The 18,898-nt window shown below is 45.3% G+C and overlaps 1 protein-coding gene across 3 annotated transcripts in view; it reads left to right on the top strand.

The window, feature by feature from the left end:
• SLC5A10 (solute carrier family 5 member 10) overlaps positions 1 to 18,898 on the top strand; it is a 1,126,075-nt gene that overhangs the window by 841,348 nt on the left and 265,829 nt on the right. For all 3 annotated transcript variants that reach the window (XM_069645685.1, XM_069645684.1, XM_069645682.1), the window contains one exon: positions 14,403 to 14,510. In XM_069645685.1, coding sequence (XP_069501786.1) covers positions 14,403 to 14,510 — 108 coding nt within the window. The remainder of the gene's footprint in view (positions 1 to 14,402; positions 14,511 to 18,898) is intronic.

Genomic DNA, 18,898 nt, shown 5'->3' with positions numbered 1-18,898 from the left:
CACCACTCAATGCCGCCAAAGACTCAAATACCCCGCAGAAAAGCAGACGTCCTGGAAACACATCAAATATGTCAGAAAACGACTCTCCCGCGACAAAGAAAAAAGATCTTCTGTCAGTGATGTCTGCATTTTCAATAGTGCTAAACCCGTTCACAAAGCTGTACGAATCAATACACGAGGCCTTGAAAGACAATACAGCAATGATCAGTGAACTAAAGGACAAACTAATTTACGTGGAAGGCTACCTTACAGCAATGGAAAGAACGTCAAACTCCACACATTCAAAATGGGAGGAAAAAATAGACATTGTGATGTCAGAACTACTAAAGAAAGAGGGCACTAAGCACAAAAATGTGGAACCACCAACCAAAACCACACAGTCCACACAGACCGAGAAGAACAAAGAAGTTGCCCCAATCTTCACAAAAATTCCCCAAAAACATAAAACTGAGCAGAATACACTAGTACTGTCCCCCTCAAAATCCTCAGCTAGGGGCAAAGTCAAAGAAAAGACCAAAAACGGCACCAAACCACCTGTGTGGCTGCACCCAAAGGAATCCCCTCAAAAAGTCCCTCAAAACCGAAATTGTTCTGGGGAAACAGAGATGGGAGCTAACCAAGGGGAAGTGACTATGAACCCCACACTTACAAACTTGACGCAGTTGACCGCAACAGACAAAACCAGAATAAGTGTAGACTCAACTTCATCCTCAGACTTGTCAAACATATCGTTGTACCCCGACGAACGGGAAACAGATTCCCCACAGCCGACAAACTGCAACGATGCTTCAAAACAAATGCAAACAAACCCCCTATCTAATGACGAACTTATCCGAGAACAAAAGAAAACATTTTTTTCTGAGGTATCAAGAGAGCTGCCCAGACAACGATCTCACTCAAACTCCCCATCTATTGCCTTAGAAGCCCTGAAAAACTTAAAAGAGACTCACGAACACGTTGGACATGAGCCTCACAGAGACCGAGATCAGAAACACTATAAATCGAACGACCCTGCCAGAGTCCAGTCATCGAAGGACCAAAGAGCAAAGGATACTCCCTCAGACAAAGACAAGATCTCTGAAGGGGGAAAAATCTTCAAGTTAGAACAAACATCATCTAAAGATTCTTACCTGGTCCTAAACCGCAGAACAGTGTTAAATAGACTGGGAAAAATAGGAACACTCCGTCACTTAAGAACGGAAGACTTCACATTGGTCGAACCCTACCACCGGGAACACAAAGCAAAAGCTTATCTCCATTTACGAAGAAAAACTTCATTGGAGTTAACTCCCGACGTGCATAAGGACCTCCAAAAAATGGGCCTAAAAATCCACTGCCTTCAGAAATATTCGAAGGAAAACATCAAGGAGACAAAAGAAAAAACTGGAGATCCAACTCGAGACAGGGAGCGACACAGAGAAAACTACGTACAGAGGCCTCCGAGAAAACAAAACGCGGCACACGGCGACGAAAGGTGGGGGCGGAGACACCAAACTACCCTTCAACCTAGAACCCGAAATAACAACTACGAAACTTCAAAAACACAAAGTCATCACGAGAAAAGAGAAACAAGACAATCTAGAACGGAACTTACAAAGGAGAGCAGACCACCAGCACGCAACCCATGGAAATGGCTTTCAGAAACCTTTACGCAAACTCACAAGAAATAGCAACAAAACCAAGGACTGCATTCGACGGAGAAACAAAACATTGTTCCTTTAAATCCTCTACAAACATGCTCCCTAAACATGGCTTCATGGAATACGAGAGGTCATCAACATCTTACAAAGCCTAGTGACACAAATTTAGGTATGTTCGAATTGATCTGCCTTCAAGAAACATGGTTGGTCCACAAACCAGCCATGGACGGATACGTAACAGAGGCCTCGCCCGCCTGCAAATCCATCCTAGGACGCCCCTCCGGAGGCATACTAACAGCCATCCGGACTGGCTCAGGGATCATTCCAAAAGGGAAAACAGCAGAGGGCTACGGAATGCTGACGACGCTGGCCTCATGGTGCCATCAAGACCTAACCAGAGATGCTTGGTTAAACTCAGACCTAGGCATAATAAACCTCTACTGGAACCCGGCGAAAACCAGCACCAATGAATTTTGCACCATGGTCGCCAACCAAATTGACGACCTAATGGTGGAGCGGAAAGTACCCAATATCATCATTTGCGGCGATCTGAACTCTAAATGTGAGGGGAGAGTGGAAAACAAACAAAGCCCGAACTCAACGATGGACGAAAGAGGTCGAGCCTGGTCCCTCCTAATGAAATCAAGGAACTTCCACAATGTATCATCACTCCAAGACCGAGAATTGCAAATCCCTACGTGGGAAAGACTGAGCTCGTCCGCCACGCTGGACTACATATTCATCACGGAAGGGCTGATAGCTTATTTCACCGATTTCACGGTGGTAAAAACGCAGGAAAGTGACCACAACCTCTTAAAAATGTCATGGAGCGGAACAGCTCCATCAAGACCCTTCTATCCTGCAGTAGTGGAAACTAACGCACAGCAAAACAGGCTTCGCTTAACCTCTGAAAATGTACAAAACTTTTTCTCTAACATGGCGAGGAAAACCGTCCAAATAACAAAGAGCAAAAGCGGCAGTCGGCCAGAATACGTGTCGCTTTTGGCCGCACACAAAACGAAATTTGCGGGAACAAAAACAGGGAAATCGATCCATACGCACTCCTTCGACGCTGAAGTGGCAAAAAAAAGAAAAAATCTTAACAAACTGAAAAAAACGGCCACACTAGCTGACTCGCCGGCAACATGGCTCGATTACCAAGCAGAACAAAAGTCCTACAAATCCTGGCTAAAACAGCATCGGTTGCTCATGTACCAAAATGACGCTGAAGAAATGCTCCACACCTGTGTCACAAGAAACACTCGGAACTTTTGGTCACTACTGAAATCAACCAATGGGCAGAAGGCAAACGCGCTGGCAAACTGTGTCTCAGAGTCAAAGTGGATTCAGCATTTCACGGAGTTATACCGCTGTCCCACCTCCACGTTACTACATCCTCCCGTCCTCTCAGACTCCCCATGGATCACTCTCTCATCGATCGAGGACATCACAGAAGCAATCAACAATCTCAAACCCTCAAGGGCTCCTGGGCCAGATGGCCTGACTAACATTGATCTCAAGGCACACCCACTATTATGGGCGCAAGCAATTGGAGAAATATTTACCCAAATTCAGAAAACAAAAGAAATTCCCAAAACCTGGACAGAGGCTGTACTGGTACCCATCTATAAGAAAGGAAACAGAGACACCCCCGCCAATTACAGACCTATTGTCTTACTGGATGTCATAGGGAAGATTTTCGCAGCATTACTCCTCCGCCACTTCAAAGTCTGGGCCAGTGCCTCCCCAGCAGCCGACATGTTCCAAACAGGATTCCAGAAGGGAGCAGGAACGTCAATCAACCTACTGTTTCTGAACATACTTAAAGCAAATACAAAGAGGGGCACGGGAAAGGTCCATATGGCAATGGTAGACTTGTCCCAGGCCTTTGACCTGGTAGATCGAGAAAGACTGTGGACCAAGTTAGCAAACTGGAAATGTCCAGACTCGATTCTCGCACCAGTAATGGCACTCCATGAAACCACCTCACTCAGAGTCCGCCTAAACCAACAAGGCACACTCTCAGAGCAAATTTTTACAAAACGGGGAGTAAAACAGGGCTGCCCGTTAGCCCCAGCTCTGTTTATCTCGTTTATTGGAGACTTCCAAGACTCAGTGAAATCAGTAAGATCTTTCCCACCGCGAGTGGGCACCTCTAAAATCTCAAGACTGTGGTATGCCGACGATTTAATTTTGATTGACCAGACGGCAGTGGGCCTTCAGAGACAGTTAACAAATTTGGCCAAATACATGGAAGAAAATAACCTGCAAATAAACAAAAGCAAAACTAAAATCCTGTTCTTTTCAAAAAGCAAAAAAAAGACAAAGAAGTGTCCGACATGGTTCCTCGATGAAGAAAAAATCGAAGTAGTAGATGAGTTTAAGTACCTGGGCATCCAACTAGACAACACTCTAAACGACTCTTCACTTCAAGCCTCGCTATGGGCAAAAATTAAGAACCTGACAGCCCAATCTCGAGCTGTCGATAGTAAATTCGGCAAGTTCTCTTGGACCCCGGTACTGCAATTTTACAAAACAAAGGTAGTACCGGCCATAACATACGGAATGGCAGCCAACTTAACTCTACCTGCTGAATTTTGGCTGAGACTGGAAGGATTTCTATGGAAATCGGTCTTGGGACTTCCTATCGCAGCCCCCATGCCAGCCATTCGGCGTGACCTTGGCCTTCCTTCACTAGCCTCAGCTGTCATGCAAAGCGCGATTCTACTTTATAGGAAAATACGAACCCCCGACTCTCTGCCGATTTTTCGGATATTAGAAAACGAACTGGAAAACGGGAAGTGCACACCATTCACCAACTGGGCGAAGAAAATCGGACAAAAATTAGAAGAAGTCCACTGCACGGACGACCTCCTCATCTTAAATCCTGGGCGTGTGAAACAAAAACTTTTGGAACAAGACTGGATACGTACCAACGAGAAAATCCTAACGTATACATCTCTAAAAGATCTCCCACCTACTTACAACCGCCCAAAGATTCCGCTGAAATACTGCGAAAAATTTCCCGAAAAAAGGCTGAGGAAAATTCTTCTTCGAGCCCGCCTGAATCTTCTGCATACGAGAGAAATTTTGGCTAAAAGGGCACTGGCAAATTCTCCTCACTGCCGGGTCTGTGGACTAGTTGATCAAATAGAATCTGTTCGTCATCTACTCACCTCATGTCCTGGCTTGGCGCACGAAAGAAGGGCTTACTTGACACCACTCATCACGTGCCCGCTCACACTCGACGAAGAGACAATATGGTTTCGGTTAATTGCAGGCGATTCCACCAGATGGTCCAGAGCTGCAGCTAAGTTTCTGGAAGTAGCTCTGGTAAAAGCCAGTGAGAGCACTTTGCCGCCCGCAACACCAATGCCAGCAAGAGACCTTCGAGGAAATTCGAGAGTGGTGTCGTAAGTTCTGGGCAAAAACTTCTTGGAAGCAGCACAAACCCAATTCAACACAGCACAGATTTGTAAAAAACCTTAAACAGGTTAAACACAAAAAAAAAAAAAAAAAAAAAAAAAAAAAAAATATCTTATTCTGAGTACCAACTACCATGAGTCCCACTTTTCTTTATTTAATGCTAGTCCATTCTGCAGCATCCAAGTTTGTATAAGGTCATATACCTTATATATGGTATGTTCGTCCTCTCCATGTAATCCTGTAAGAGGGATGACACACTGAGTGTCATCCACATAGTTTGCGAAAGCAACACCATTCTATTCCAAGAGATCAAAGAAAGGCACTGCAAAGATGATATAGAGGGAAGGGGACACACATGCACCCTGGGGAACACCATAAGCCAGGATAGCTGGCATCACCTCGGCCTCTCCAATATACTCTCTCCACTCTCCATCACTCAGCAAAGAGGTGATCCACTGCGCGGTGCTATCTGAAAAGTTTGCCACTTCCTTCAGCCTGGTCATTAGAATGGAATGATCAACCAGATGAAAAGCCGCGGATAAGTCTAATAACATGAGAAGTGAGGCCTGGCCTTTGTCCATAGAGTCAAGTAACTTAGATTTCAATTCCAGAAGCTCTGTTTCTGTCCCATGACCCTGTCTAAAACCGGATTGAAACTTATTTTGGATCAAATGTCTATTCAAGTGGGCCGAAATTTGAACGTAGGCCGCGCGATCAAAGATTTTTAGAAGGAATGGTGTATTCTTAATAGGCTGGTAGTTCATAGCCATTTTGGGACATAATCCTGGCTTCTTCGGTAGAGGGGTTATCCAAGCACCTTTAATCCCCAACGGGACATGATTTTCTATAAAAGAGGCATTTACAAATTTGCACAGGGCGTTAATTAAAATGGGAGAGCATGATTTTATGATCATTGTTGAGCAAGGATCACCCTTACATTTTGTAGTTTTAAGATGATCAATGATGTTAGCCAATTCAGTTTCTGATACGGAAAAGAAGTCAAACTGGTACAGGGAGACTCTCTGGACAGGTGTCTCCAATTCACATACAATGATTGACATATTTAGATTTGTCTTTTTATTTTCAATATCTTTCTTGATCCTATCCAGTTTGCCCACCATGGCATCTTGGATTGATGCCCACAGGGTAGCATCTTTAACCCGGGAAGTCACTATTCTGTTCATGTGGAGTTTCCTGTTCTCTTAAAATTTTGAAGAGTTACTTTACTGCAGATTCAGAGTTTGCTATCCTTTTGTTTAACAAAACTTTCTTGGAGGCTATAATTGCTATTTTATACTCGTTAACCGCTAATGTATATGCTTCCATGCTAATTTTATCCTGAGCTGACCTCTAAGCATAGAAGTATTTAACTAATTTTAGCCGCATTAAGTTTTTGCAGTTCAGGACTGAACCACATATTATTTTTTCTTGTATGCTCCAGCTGTTTCTTTTTTAAAGGGGCCAGAGTTACAGTAATATCCTGAAGCGAATTGTAGGAAAACACTACTGTTTCAGAATTTATAATTTCTGGAACCTATGTAGATAGCCATGGTTTAAGAGCCTCGGTGTGAGTTTCTTTAGATTTCTAGATAAGGTAGAATATTTTCCTTTCCCATTACTTCTTATAGGCAATCCGCCCACCTCCCTGAAATGGACAAATGAATGATCAGACCAGGTACAAGATAACACTTGAAGATCACTCGTTTGGATATTATGGGTAGAAACCCAATCCAAGGCATGTCCCTTGCAGTGCGTAGGAATTCTGACAATTTGCTCGAACCAAGATCGCTGAGTGAGTCTTCCAACACAGAAGCTAATGTATCAGTATCACACCCCAACCAGTAATTACAATCACCCAGAACTACACATTTAGTATTGGGTTTAAGGAAGGGTTATAAAAGGTTATTCAGTTGAATAGGGAAAGCTGACCCTAGGACAGGGGATCTATATATCAGTAGCATATTAATGGTGGTTTCTGCATCAATACCAATTTTAATGTGCTTCAATTCCATACCAACAATGACTTGACTGTCTACCTCCCAAATTTCCAGATTTGATTTAAAAATTAAGACAACCCCCCCTCCTCTTCCTTCCAGTCTGTCTTGCCGCAGCATGCTATATCCCTCAGGAATAGCTAGCCCCAGCTTGGGGCCCTCTGCGTCATGGCAACAAGTTTCAGTAATCGCACAGAAGTCAATATTGCACTTCATAATGTAAATAGCAACTTCCAGGACATGCTTAATTAGTGATCTGGTATTCAGGAGCACCATTTTTAGTGCTAGTATGGGATGTCGTACCATGCCCGCTGCATGGCTTATGGGGGTGGCCGGATTGGATGCAACCCCCTGAGCTACTCCTACATTTATATTTTCCTCCTCTAGTTCCAAATGCCCCTCCGTCTGATTCTTCTTAAATACCCCACTCCCTCACAGGATTGATGAACCTACCCTACTAATAACTTACCTTACTTTCAGGGGGTGTGAGGAGGCTTCTTAAGGGCTTGTAAGCCCCATCCCATTTGAACCTGCTTGATGAGGCCTTTCTGCAGAACTTTTAGTGTTCTTGTCCCTAGTGGGCTAGTAGGGTTACCAGTGCCATGGCCTTCCTGGAGGCCTTTCTTTACAACTATAATCCCTGGTGGTTTAGTGGATGTTTCCATGGGTATAGGCTCCAGCAGCAGCCTACTGCTGGAGCCCCCCTTTTCCTGTGCCAACCTATTGGCCGCTCGCGGTATGCCCGTCGGGGCTGAGCTGTCAAAGTCACAGCATTCAACGTTGTTCCTCATGCAGCGGTCTGCTGCTAGCTCCAACGGTGAGGCAACCGCAAACTGCCTCATGCTCCGATGGTATACTGCCAGAGGGCATCTGTGGAGGGGTCAGCAAATGCGGATTTGGTGTCTCGCTGCTGCCTTGCCACCTTCTTGCATGGTAAGGAAGGGTTGGGAGGGTGCATGCCCGCACTCAGTCCTGCACCCTGTGGAGGGATAGTGGTCAAGCTCCCTCCCTTACCTAACAAGGCTGAGACAGCAGCCCTGTCACTCTACCCTCTTCACATCTCAGTGAGAATATCATTCCTTCGGGACACTCCTTTTTTCCCCTGTCTTCTCTCATAGGTCTTTTTTTGGTCTGAACTTCTACTATCTCCTCATTGATTCACCACATGATTGTACCTCCTCCCATCCCCACTGTTTCACCAGATGCAGGACATATCTGGTGTATCATCCTCTCTGACTCCACCTGCCCAGTCTGCTCTGCTTATCATCTCTTTCTCTTGGTGGCTCTACTACCACCTCCTCGGTTAGCTCTCCCTTCTCCTGATGTCTCTCCACCTTGACCTTCTTCCTCCTTACCATCCCTTCCTCTGGGTGTCTGACCGCCTCTTTTCTGTCTTTCGTTACTGCCTCCCCTGAATGTCAGAATACCTCCTCGCATGCTATTATCATCTCCTTCTACTCTTTCACCAACTCCTTCCCTAGATGTCTCACCATGTCTTCCTGGGTTATTGCCACCTCCTCCTTTAAATATTATCACCGCCTCCCCCTCTTGATGTCTCATCACCTACTCCTGTTCTACCACCTGTTCTTTCACCACCTCCTCCTGATGTATTTTACTACAATGCTACACCACCAACTGTTCTTTTACCAGCTCTCCCCTCTACTTTTACCTCCTCCTTAACGCATTGTTCTCAATCTCACCTTCTCTTCCCATCCTCTGCTCTTCTCCAAGTCACCTTCTCCTGCTCCTCAATCCCAATCACCTCCTTCTTCTCCTCAAGTCTCTTCAAAAATAACCTCTGCTCTTCTCTGTTTCCCCCACTTGTCAGCCAAACCTGACTCCTTTAGAGGAGCCTTAGCTCCTCATCCTGAGGCCTCGCCTGTTCAATCTCTATCACATGTGTTGTGTAATAGTTTGTCACATTGGATGCGAAATTGAACTTAGAGGCACTACTTGGTCCGTTTTGTAGGCTCCTCCCCTCCCTACATGCCTCAGTGAAGGGACACAATATCTGGAGCCAGGACCATCTTGACTGGAGCAATTGCGCATGTGTGATATTGACTCCATGGAGAGGAGCAGTGTGCTTCACGGGGATCTATGTCCACGAGTCACAGCTCTCCCAAACTGTCCTGTATGTACAGGGGGCTAGTGATCTTCAACTGGATAAGTGTGTGATCGGAGGTCCCTTCCATGCAGGGCCTGTTGTTCTACAGTAATAGCTTCAGATTCTACCTGCTGTTCTCCCCGGGTTTCTTAAAGGGGCGGTGTTGGTTGTTAGGATAATGTGACAAACCCATGAGAGAGGGTGGGGTGGACAAGTCATTCCTCTCGACACCACCCCTAGACCCTGGATCACACAACAGGTGGCGGTATCAGACTATGAGGAATTCGACCATCCACACGGTGGCTGTGCGCTTGCCTGGGCTGTTTATTAAATTTAAATGAAATTGAATGATATGATATGATAATTTATAACATGCCTGTACACAAGTGTTTCTATGCGTGACAAGACAAGGGAGGGGAGAAAGAGGGAGTACAAGACAAACAATCTTACTAGGCTTTTTGTCATTCAGATTGTACAAGAGGAAAGGGAGGGGAAAGTGCAAAGGAGAGGGGATGGGAGGGGAAAACAGGGCTGCAATACTCTGAGTAATTGCAGCCAAGGCAGAAGGTAGATCAACCTCTGGAAAATGTGTGGGGTTAATCTGCACACATTTTCCTATGCTCACCGCATGACATACACATAGACCTGTGTACTCTGGGTGGACACAACCTACAGGCGCAGTCCTCCCTGTCATCTTTAGTTGTGATCTGACAGGTGGAGTACATGATGCATCTCAGAAGGGGGAGGGGCAAAACCTTCCTACTACCATGGCCAGAATAATTAACTAACAAAGGCTTCATGGATCTGCCCTTTCCATTTATCTAATCATGCACATGGGGCCTGGCTGCAAAGGCTAAACAAAGGAGACAGGAATCTGCCAACAACCTTTGATATGCACCTGAAGCCAGCTCTCTTCTCTCAGTATCAATGACAGTGAGATGTCATGTCTGGTACATGTGTTTACACTAGGCAACCCCCGCAGTGGGACCCTATTCACAGGATAGGAGTATGTGATTTGATGGAGACAGAAAGTCTGGTCTCGCCACATCTTCAAGAGAAACCTGCTGCTTTAATCAGGAACCATAGGGAGCTCAATTAACCAAAGAGACCCTTTGATCCACAGCAGACAGGAAGATGGGTAGGTCTTAGTATTACATGTTTTCATCCCTTTACCTTGTTCTTTTGCAAATCATTCTGCTTATGACCACATGCATGGGAGATTCTTGGTGGGGACCCAAGATTGGTTCATTAAGGTAAGCATAGCCTGCACCAATCACTGGGGCCCATTTGTCTTTAAAAGATGGTTGAACCCCTTTTTTGGAAGATCATCTGAAGGCTTTGCAAGTAGTAAAAAGAAGAACTCATTTGGACCCTGACTGAAGGTACAGTCTGCCTTACAGTATCCGCCAGTGAAGGAAGGCAAGGATTTTCGAAAGAAGGAAGCAAGATCCCTTCCCTAAACATCTCCTGAACATCTTCCGGGGAACAGAGGGAGTTACTGAATCCAGAGGACCCTCTGGCAGCTCCAGAACTGGTACCCAGCCTGCACACAGCATGCCCTGCTAGGCTCTGCAAGCAAGCTTCCTAGGTGGGAAGTGCCAGAGATTCTCTGAACCAAACCAAGGACGAGGCTGTTGCCTGCAACACTCTCCTCAGCTTTGGGCCGTATGCCTTAAAGGATGACACAAGCCCAGTGAAGAAGCTCGGAGGAGTGCACCGACAAGCATCAACCAGCATCTGCCTTTGAGGGCATTTTTGAGCTGGTCGAGCCCCTCGAGCTGCAACCAACTGCACCACTGACTGTTGTTACACCGCAGTCGCTAACGTTATCCTAGACGCCTCAACCAGTGCTTCAGACCCACCAACCAGCACTGAGATGATTCTTGACCCCAAGCCACTGTGAAGGCCAGCCTGCAGCCGTCTGGCCAGCCTCGCTCGACGAACTGCCTGCTACCTGATACCCGCAGCTGTCTCATGTCTTGAACCCTGTCGTAAAAGCTGCAAAGCACCCTGAAACTGATTCTACACTGTTGATCACCAAGAGCTTCTGCAAGCACAAGGTACATTGTGGTTCTGTCCATCTGGTCCTTCTCCGAAGGCCCCTAGTGACATTTTACGATCCATTCCTCCCTTTGTGCTGAAACTAAACATCCTTGAACTATTGCGATTAATTAGTTTACCGACGACCTACCTGTCAGTATCCAGAGTGTATCCCTTTTCCTTCTTGAAACTGTCAGTCCTCTACATTCTGTTGCAGGGTTGGTTGTATTTTGTAGCATGCTAGAACTGTCTGTAGAATAATAATAAAGTAGTATTTTTATACAACCTTGACTAGACAGTCCGTTCCGTCATGTTACCAAAATTGGACAAGGAGGTTTATAATTTGCTTGTGTTCCCAATCTGTTCGGATCCCTTCTGTTGTAATAGAGGTGTGGGGTTGATAGGTGCTTTAGAAACCGACATTAATCCCTGAACCACTGGTGCCCCGGAAGGTAATTTGTCACACAGACCCCCATGGGTTGCCCATCCCTAACCTTTAGAGCAAGGAAGGGCCTTTCAGCACAGTGGCCATCCTTGCTTCTCTGACCTATTCATGTTGTCACTCATAAGTACGTTTCTATAATAACTATTATAGTTATAATTTTTCTTTTATAACGCGCTTATTACCAGAGATTGGTTTCTAAGCGTGGGATCGGTATTCAAACCTGTGTTGCGCTGCGTTGCCTTGCTTCCAAGACAAACGTGTTGCCCCTGAACTATCCCGTCTCACACGCACGCTCATCCTCTTAGCTATTCACTGTCCTTTTGGCATATTCTGCTTTTATTCCTGCCTACCGGGTTTATTTTCTTTGTTGGCCTGTTTGATGTTTTATTTGTACCTCACCTGTGTCTTATCTTGTGGTTGCTTTCTCCTTGTTCCTTTCCTGCTACTTTTTCCGCTTCAAACCATCAGAACATGTCTCTTCCGTACTCAAGCGAGCCTTCAACTCACATACTGCTTCTACCTCCTATGAAGACGGCCGCTGTCTTTAGCAATCTTTGGCCTCTGACCTCTGTCAGCACTGAAGTCTACTGTCCCCGTTGCTTGGTGCTTCTGCGCAGTTCAGTCTCCTCAAACCTATCCTCAACCTCTTGCCTTCACCAGCCATCTTGGCGTGTTCTTCCTTTCCAAGGGCTGAGGTGCTTTCTGCTCTGCCCTTTTTTGTGTCTACCATGGTTAGTGTCCTAGTCTCTATCTTCTGTAGTGTCCTGAGGTGGATTGAGACGGGTGCCCTCTACCCTGGGGTCCTAGAGGCTTTCTCTAATCCATCCATTTAGATATACTTATGGGGCAAATTAGCTTACACTCTTCTCCTCTCACCTCCACAGCATGGGGCTACCCTTTACCTATATTGTTTTGTCTTTCCAGCACTCCTCCTCTTTGCAATGGACCCCCATTCCCATACCATATCTCCCCTGCACGGTGGGCCTCCTTTGCCTTGCAGAGACCGGGTGCTTACCTTTGTCCCCACCATTTCAGTATCTCAGCGCAAACCCCAGCAGAAGTCTATGCATCATAGGACATGTCTCTACTACCTGCCCTGCTTTATCGGTCCTACTGAGCAGGACCACCAATACAATTATGCTTGAACACCATCACACACAGCCACTGCGCACAAGTGGTCACAAATTCCAAAGTTGAGTTCACAATCACTCTAAGACTTGCCACAGTGAGTGTGCTAAAAATCAACTCATACATCCAAAGTTAATGGACAACAGTTAAGCAGATGACATCTAAGTTGATGATAAATCCATTATTAAAATCTAGAAATGTGCGTCTTGGTTAACTGCTATCCTTGATATTATGTTATGTTATTTTGCATTTGTAGGGCGCTCTATATATCATTAGTATGACTTCAAAGCGCTGGTAGGTTGAACGCCCTCGGGGACCTCAGTCCATGTCAGTATAGCGAGTAGAGAGAGATGGTGTTGTAGGGTGCATGGGTGCACCAGTTATGTGTGCAGCTGGTGCGTTTGCCGAGTGATAGCTGCATCCTAGCGTTAGGAGTGGTGGAGGAGATATCCGTTGAATGTGTGCAGTCTGGTGGGTAGACACCAGACTGGTTTCTGGCTGCGTTAGGCCTGTAGGAGGCTTATGTGGGCAGCTAGGCCGGTTTGTCATGGGCTATAGCTGTGATTTATTAGAGTGATGAGGTGTTCATCGTGTAGTGTTCTTATATGAGCAGCTAGGCCGAATTTATCGAGGGGTATAGCTGTACTCTAATTGAGTGATGGCGTAGAGTAGAGAGTAAGCATAGTGATATGATATAGTGGTACATGCATAAAGTGCCTAAGCATAGTGCGCTTCGAAGCAAGTGGTGAGGTACAGACTCGGGAGGACAGGTACAAGAGGACCGGGAGAGCTGGGTACACAAGTGGTAGGAACAAACACCAAGCATGCAGGGGCGCGGGGTATAGACAGGAAGGGAGTAGGAGGGATACATAGCGACGTTATGGGGAACAGGAAGGCAGGGTACACAGTGACATACGGGCACAATGGGGCTTACAGTGACAGGACGGAGGGGTTAGAGGGATAAATAACGACGTGGGCGGGGGCGGGAACAGAGCGACACGTGGACGCAGTGGGCTTACAGCGACATCGTGGGGACTAGAGGGGGAGGGCAATACAGAGGGATATATAGCGACAGCACAGGGGCAAGGGTGGAGGTATACTGTGACGCACAGGGCACAAAGTAGAATCACAGGACTAGATGTGTTGTCGAAGGGACTAGAAGGATGGGTATAATATGGAGGCACAGGGGGTTACAATGAATATACGGGTAGTGAGTGGGCAGGATACACTGGGAGGGTAAGGGACACAAGGGCTGGGGGTTATCGGGACATCACAGGGATTAGGGTTGAACAATAAGTGTCTTCAATAAGTGAGTTTTGTTAATATTGTCTGGCTTAAATACCACAGATGAATGTTTGCCTACTTGGTTTTATCATGATGTGCCCATGATTTTTCATGGAGTTTTGATAGGCCTCCAATGCAAACCTTTTTCAAGGATGATGTAATTTGTTCTGGAGCATTCTATGCTTTGGATTAGAGTCTGTGTTATGACCTGTTAATGAGGTACTCTACTGCAGCGACTGTTGTCAACAAACAATGTTGGGTAATGCAATTGATGGACTACGTATTGACTTATGATATCACAGGCTTTCTACCAATGCCCTACATTACTCTTTGCTTTCCAGATGCTGTTGGCTGTGTGGATCCAGAAGAGTGTGTCAAGGTGTGCGGCGCCGAGGTGGGGTGCTCCAACATTGCATACCCCAAGTTGGTCATCGAGCTGATGCCCAGTGGTAGGTGGTATCTTTTTGGTTTTGTAGATGGGAATGTTCTCACCTGCTGTCGAGGGAAAGATGCCAATCCCAGCATTGTAGGTATGCAACTTCTTCCAAGTGTGGCCAAGCAGCTATTGGCATCATTTGATTGTAATTAACCTTTTTAAAGATATGCAAATCAGGAGCGGTAAAAATAAAGGTATTGCACCACCCCGCTCCCTTTATTTTAGCACTGACACCTATATTTCAGATGGTGTCACCTGGAAATGGCATGGTACAAGCTGCAGTTCGGTGATTTACAAATTAACTTATTGATTAAACTATGAGAGGCAGGAGAATGGGCACACTAACAAGTAATGGTAACAGGCTCATTTTTCCTAAATGATACCTTTGCCACCCTCTTTTGCTAGGAACAGGGGATAGCGCAGGTATATCTGACAGCTGGTACTTGCTGTGAGTCGAGCTCTGTCCTCACATAGTCTGCAAGGCAAATGAGTCCTGTGTGCTTGGGTTGAGGTCAGATGTCTGTCAATGAGCTTTCTGTAAGTTCCTTCGGAAGTATCAGAGGCAGCGTTCTATGGAGGGAGCACTATGTGGTTTCCAATATGGAAGACCAAGCCTGGACAGGGTTGCCTGACCGGTAGATCTGGTGATGACGTGGATTTCCTCGAAGCCAGACGGACACTAAAAGCCTTGAATGGCGGGCTCACAGAGTGCAGCCAGAAGCTTGGTCACTGTCAGGAAGGAGATGGTTGATGCTGAGCGGTGGAGAGGACACTAGGCGCTACTGCTCCTGGGCAAATACAGCTTACACAAAATGCATTTGCTCTACTGCCAATGACGTCCGAGAAGTACTGATGAACCAGTGCACTGATAACTCTCTCTGGAGTTGCCAAAAAAGCAAAGCGTGGACTCAAGGGCAAGCGTTATCATGGTGGATCCCCAATCCTAAGGTGCTGTTTCTTAAACTTCATAGTGTCTCTGAAAAAACGAACAAAACATGGAGGATGATAGTGCATTCAATATTTTAGAGGCAAAACACATGGAGAACTACAGATAACCAGTGTAATAAATAAATATCTATTAATACAGATGGACAGTCTGAAAAATAAGTACCATAAAACAAAGGGCCTAAGTGTTGTATGCCAAAAAAGCAATAATTCTACTATTCTTTTGGCTTTTTATGCATAATGCATAGATTGGTTCTTTCCCTTCTATACTATCTCTAGAATGGAGAACCACGTTCTCCAGGTCGCTATTCTCTTATTGTATTTCCTCAGTTATTCCAAGTCTCTGTTTTGTTTTTTCATTCATCTCACCCTAGAAAAATTACCCAATACCTTCCAAGGAATGCTCATTTGCCTTCTAGCGAAACTAAACCTAGTTTGAATGTGACACAGACTTCCACAAATAGAACTCCTCTTTATTACAGCACGTTTTCTAATTCTTTACTCTTGAGCAATTACATTCCCTTGCCCACAGATTCCTTTGTCTAGATTCCCTTAAATGATTACATTGGGCCTCATTACGAGTCCGGTGGTAACTGAGCCGGAAAAACCGTCAGGTTACCGCCAAACTCGTATTACAATTCCGCCTCCGTGATTCCCGGAATCACCGGGGCATTACAACCCCGGTGACCCGGTAATTCCGGAGGCGGAATTCGGTAAATCCCCATTCCCATAGGACTCCATGGGAATGGGGAAGTGGAAACACCGGCACCATGCTGTAATGGTGCTGGTGTTTCCACGTCCGCCTGCAGGCGGTTGGTGTTAAACCCACCAGGTCAGACCTGGCGGGAGTGACACCTCCCACCTGCAGAACTTGAGATCAGCCGGTCCGGAAAGAACGGTGGAGGCGGATTTACCACCACCGTTCTTTCCGGACCGGCTGACTTGTAATGAGGCCCATTGTCTCTTTATTAACCCTTTGCAATTCATCTTCATTAATACCTAATCTCTAGGATCGACGTAGGTCAAATTTGTTGGGCCCATCTTTTTCACAATGTTCATCGCTTCCTGAACATCGGATTCCCACGCAATCACTTGCGATCCTGCAACACAGAACTATCTGCCCGCATTATTACATTCTTTTTAATTCATTTATTATTTATTTATTTTATTGGATATTTAAAAAGCCCCTATACAATTAATGAATTCCTCTCTAACAACTCCAGCTGATAGCAAAAGCCCTGAGGCTTGAAAGCATAATGAGAACATTAATTGGGGTTCTCTTGTTGGGAATGGGGACAGTGACTACTAATTGCCATGTTAAACTTTGGTAAATAATATGTGGCAATCTATTTAACTACTTCAGTGTACACAATACTACCCTCATTGTCATAAAGTTTCACATCCATTTGTCTGAAGACTTTGAGCAATGCAGGCAATGATACAAGACCAACACTTTTTAAAATTGTGAGTCAGTACCTCATATTGCGTAGTCCTCAAATAATTATTTCCAATCCATCCTGGAAATGGCAGGATCCCCCCCCCACGCGTCATGAGGAAAAATATAAGCTATGTGTAGGTGCTGCCTAAAACCATACCATTTTGTTCACCACTGTTCACCTAGAAAGTGTATCGATTTGCTGCTTAGTATGGGTTTCAATCAGTGCTGATCTCAGTTACCAATTCAAGAAGACTCTGAGCTTATGCCCCTTTGGAAACTGCATATGTAATGGATGGGATTACTCCAGAATAATTCTGAGTCCAAATATCTCAAGAACATGGCAAGTTACTGTTTTATTAACAATTATCTAAAACAGGGAGGTCACAATGAACATCAACGGACGGACGCTCAGTCTCTCAATGATCTCCACATAAAATACACTTCATATACTCAATTATGCGTCAGATTGATGTTATACTACGTAGGCAATAGTGAAAAACCATTCAAGGTTCAGGATTGGTTAAGGGGAACATCTAGATATACACTAATATAGGAGCTAGGATTGTTATTGGCTGTCCTTTATCAGGTGGACAACTTATGCCTACCTCTTAAACATGTCATTTCAGAAACACTAGATACACAGTTTCTCTTTAGTCTTACAAGCGATAAGGTCCTTAGTTATACGGACTAATACAATTAGTTGGCACGCTTGTGCCATATCTAGAACATTCGGCTCATTTAGCAGCACGTAAGCCCAGCCCCAGGTGCAGGGAGATAGGACATGAAGCTGCCTCACCACCCAATTAGCCCAGCATCTCTCATCACCCATGACTTCTGCCATGAAATTGTCTTTGTATTTGGCCTTGTAGAGTATTCTCGTTTTTGGGAATGCACAGGAGTGAGGGCACTTGCTATCGTGTCTGGAACTCCAAGTTCAAGGTCTATTTCCATCCTTGGCTAACGTGACAGGAGACCATGATCTGGTCAGTTTTGCAGCTTTTAAATGCTCTAAATTAATAAAAACTTGGCATCCTTTGTGTTCCTTCTTGCACCTTAACGTGAGAAGATTCATCGATCTGGACTTCAGGTCAGGCAGCCTCACCACACAGCCCCATGAACCTGCTATTTGGCTGCGACACAGCTTTTCCATTCTCCCTTCATGGTTTCTGGCTTATTTAATTCATGATACCAATGTCCATTTTCTATACAATGCCGGCTTCAACTGCATCCTATTTACTACTCATAGCTAGCCTCTATGATGACTTGATCTACCTTGCATTTCGGCATCTGTACATTTATTGAAATTCTGTTTTCTGCAGCACTTTGTTAACGTGTAATCTTCTTTTCCACATTGATTAGTTTACTCAATTCTTTACTTTGTCATTCGTCCTTTAGGATCCATACATTGTCTTTAGTCAGTATCTCGGGACGTCGTGCACGCTTTCTCATGACATCATTAGTTCATGTGCTTAGCTTTTTCTCATATTCCTTCAGGAAGTTCCGCCTGCAGGTTGTCATCTCTTTGGGGGTACATTTGAAAGGGTTGTCTCAATGGGTATCTCCTTCCAAAGACTTGCTGCAGTTGGTACGATAGCTGGTGGCAGGCAAGGCACATGTCTCCAATACAGGGGAGGTAGGCGGTGGGGTCTCCTGCAGATGTGTACATCTGCTCCTCTACATTCCCCCCTCTGGTCGAGTCCTCGACCACCTCCTCAATATTTTCTGCTTATTTGTTTCTTCTCTTGAAGGAGTGCTTCTTGGGCGTCCATATCTTCATCACCCCCTTAGGGTGCCCACTGTTTTAACATGTTCATCCACACTCCAGGTCATGTAGCTGCATTGTCCTTTCGGGGTACAGTAGACCCAATGTCCCACGTAATTCTTATGATCCTTTGGATACCAGAATTTCATTCATTTAGGTGCCATAATACTTGCTTTTATGTAATCTCTGATGCATCATCGGTCAGCACTTTGTCTTCTGGTTCATCCTTTGCATCAATCATAATTTCTATTCCTAC

This window comes from Ambystoma mexicanum, chromosome 2p (assembly GCF_040938575.1).
Source record: "Ambystoma mexicanum isolate Mex_15411 chromosome 2p, UKY_AmexF1_1, whole genome shotgun sequence".
Classification (NCBI taxonomy): Eukaryota; Metazoa; Chordata; class Amphibia; order Caudata; family Ambystomatidae; genus Ambystoma; species Ambystoma mexicanum.
The sequence above is the reverse complement of the archived record's forward strand: the minus strand, read 5'-3'. Positions and strand labels throughout refer to the sequence as shown.